General features: G+C 42.8%; 1 protein-coding gene across 1 annotated transcript; it reads right to left on the bottom strand.

The window, feature by feature from the left end:
• Positions 1-458: 458 nt before the first annotated feature.
• Positions 459-1,099, bottom strand: LOC306929030 (transcription factor HES-5-like). The gene is made up of 2 exons (XM_079509369.1): positions 1,022-1,099; positions 459-895 (listed from the first exon to the last, which is right to left on the bottom strand). Exons 1-2 carry the CDS (start codon positions 1,082-1,084, stop codon positions 476-478), a joined length of 483 nt encoding a protein of 160 aa, XP_079365495.1. The 5' UTR covers positions 1,085-1,099; the 3' UTR covers positions 459-475.
• Between the last annotated feature and the right edge of the window lie 1,826 nt (positions 1,100-2,925).

Genomic DNA, 2,925 nt, shown 5'->3' with positions numbered 1-2,925 from the left:
TTAGTGTCACTAGAAAATGGTGACGATATGGATTTAATCACCTCCTTTAAAACAAAAGGATAAATTAGACATTTTGATCTTACAAAAGATCAGTCTTAGTTAATCACTTAGATTATATTATTATAGTCCAAAATGGAAAATAAGAAGGACAGTAAAGTTTTTAGATCAATTTGATCAATACGTTAAAATAAATGTCCTGGCAGTGAAAAAGGTCACAACAAGAGCTATAGACTTGTTGGAGCATTAAAATCAGATTATTCTGATTCGGTCATTCATGCAACATACATTTTGTTCATGCCAAAGTATTGTCAGAGTTTGGCATTAAAGAAACATTGTCCAGTTTTCAGCAGACCGTGCCATTCTAAATATGAAACTAAAAAGTAGTTCCTAATGACATAGATCAGTTCTGTTATAGTAATATTGGACCAATATGGTCAACTCAGTTGATCAGGTTGGAGTTCCAGTCTGTAGTTTACTACCAGGGCCTCCAGAGGGCGATGTTGACTGGACTCTTCTCTTTGGTGATGCTGGACTGAACTGGAGACCTCAGCTGAGGCAAACATGTCTCCTTCATGTTCTTGTCAGAGGATGACTGCAGGTTCTGGAAGTGGTCCAGCAGTCTTCTCTGGGACTGTATCTTCACCTCATCCTTGGACAGGAAGTGCACCACCTCTTGGACACACCTGGAGTATCCCTGATTGACAGGAGCTGAGTTGACAGGTTGATACTGCTGCTGTCGTCTCAGGAAGCAAACTGTCATCTCCAGGATGTCTGCTTTCTCCAGCTTGGAGTCAGCTTGTTGTTTGAGGATCTCTGGACCCAGGAGAGACTTGAGCTGCTCAATGCTGCTGTTGATTCGCTCTCTGCGTACCTTCTCCACCAATGGTTTTCTTATCTGCAGAAAGAAGAAAGAAATAATTAATAACCAAATTCTGAAGAACATTCATTTGAACAAGTAACAAACTAACAACCAATTATGAACAATATTTTTTGTGTCCGTTCAGTTGAGTCTTCAATTTACCTTGTGGTTCAGAGTCAGGAGCTCCTTAGAAGAGGTGATTGGTGAAGTGATTGTAGGAGCCATGGCTGATCTCTGTGCTGTAGAGGTCTCTGTAGAGAGAATCTGATCTCTACTGGCTTCACCCCTCCTATTTATAGTCCCCAATCTACATATGAATGTGTGGGTCTGGGGCTGGTTGGACTTTCTCACCGTCTCTTAGCCAATCAGAGAGCCAGGAAGGACAATGAGGAGTGCTGCCACATGCTCAATGCTCTTACTGCGGAGGGACCATGGTTAGATCTCAGGGGAACAGGTGGAGCACTCTGTGTGTGTGTGTGTGTGTGTGTGTGTGTGTGTGTGTGTGGGGGGGGGGGGGGGGGGGGGGATCTGGGAAAGTGGTGACCCTGTAAAGAGAGCAGCCTGATGTTGAGATCAATGATTTGAACCAAGCACACTTTCAGCATCATCACTCTAGTGCAGCACACTTCTGCTGTGTTTTTATAGGACATGTCAATTTTCCCTCATCTAAATCTATAGGAAATACTATATTGTATTTTATTGTCATTAGTTGTTTTAGATGTAATTCTTCATTGCTTTGATCATTCCACTGTATATCATCTCTCATCAGCCATGAATCAGATCTACATGCCTGACTTGTAAGCTTTCTTGTTGTCTGTTTGAACGTACAGTGGTACGATTATACAATGATGCTAAACACAAAAAGCCCTGTCTGGACGGTCACGTTTTCCCCACAATAATTAAGGTTTGGTTACCTATCGTTCCTAATTCCCTGTGTTCCATCTTTCAAAATGTGTATGTTGTCACTCCCATCACTCAAGAATGATCAAGTCAGTAGTTCTCTTTACTGGTAGTTTATTAGACCAACTTCAACGGTCATAAACCCACGACAAACTCACTGGCAGCATAGTGCAGTGAAGGGAATGCGTGCCGTAGGAGCCCAAAGAACACAACAAACAACTTGCCAGCGACACCACGCTCCTTACAAACAGCCCTCTCACGGAGGTGCAAACATGCTCTGGGCTAGTGAGCTTCTACCAGGACATGACCATATATGGTAATTTACCGGCAATCACCTGTATCACAAGTACTGTGTACAAGGCAAATCTACATTATATTAATAAAGAATAGAAAAGATTACTCTAAACTGACATTGTATGGCAGTTATATATGTCATCGACTCATCTGTCCAGATACTCAAGATTGTGGAAACAAACAAATTAAGTAAACACAAAAGTACTTTATAGTTAGTCCTTTCTTGTCCATTATGTCTCAGAAGCGTGTTTAGCATTATGTTATGCTTTAGCTATTGAAAATAGCAGATCTACAAGCTCATATTGAAAATAGCAGATCTACAAGCTCATATTGAAAATAGCAGATCTACAAGCTCATAGCGCGCCACCGAGTGGCGCGCTACGAGCTTGTAGGTCTGCTATTTTTGAAAAATCGAAGAACGACTGACATAGAAACATAGCTTTTTCAGAAAACTGTCAGGATGTAGAAGACATTTTTAGAATCTGATCTCAGGTCAAAATGGGTTAAATTGACCCTATACTAAATTTCCCCAAATTCGTGCTCGAAAGAGTTTTAATTTCAGCGTGCCAAAAATTGCCAATCTGTCAGTCAGTATATATAGTGGATCATGTTTCCCCTCATAATTTCCGTCGTCTGATCTCCCACAGCTGGCTCCCTCCCTGCACGAGGTCTGAGCGTGCCCTGGTCACACGCCCTCCTCTCGGTGGAGCTGGGAGCCACAGCCACACACGGCTTCCCACACTTCAGTATGCAGGCTGTCGGCCACACTCAACAATGGAAGTGTGTCGGCCCTGACAGTCTTACGGCCGTTCCCAGGCTGGGGCGAGCTGTGGGCCTAATGCCAGTTTACAGTTCACTGCTCTGTCTGGTCA

The sequence above is a fragment of the Electrona antarctica genome (assembly GCF_951216825.1).
Source record: "Electrona antarctica genome assembly, chromosome: 9".
Classification (NCBI taxonomy): Eukaryota; Metazoa; Chordata; class Actinopteri; order Myctophiformes; family Myctophidae; genus Electrona; species Electrona antarctica.
Note: the sequence above shows the minus strand (reverse complement) of the source record. Positions and strands in the feature narration are given on the sequence as shown.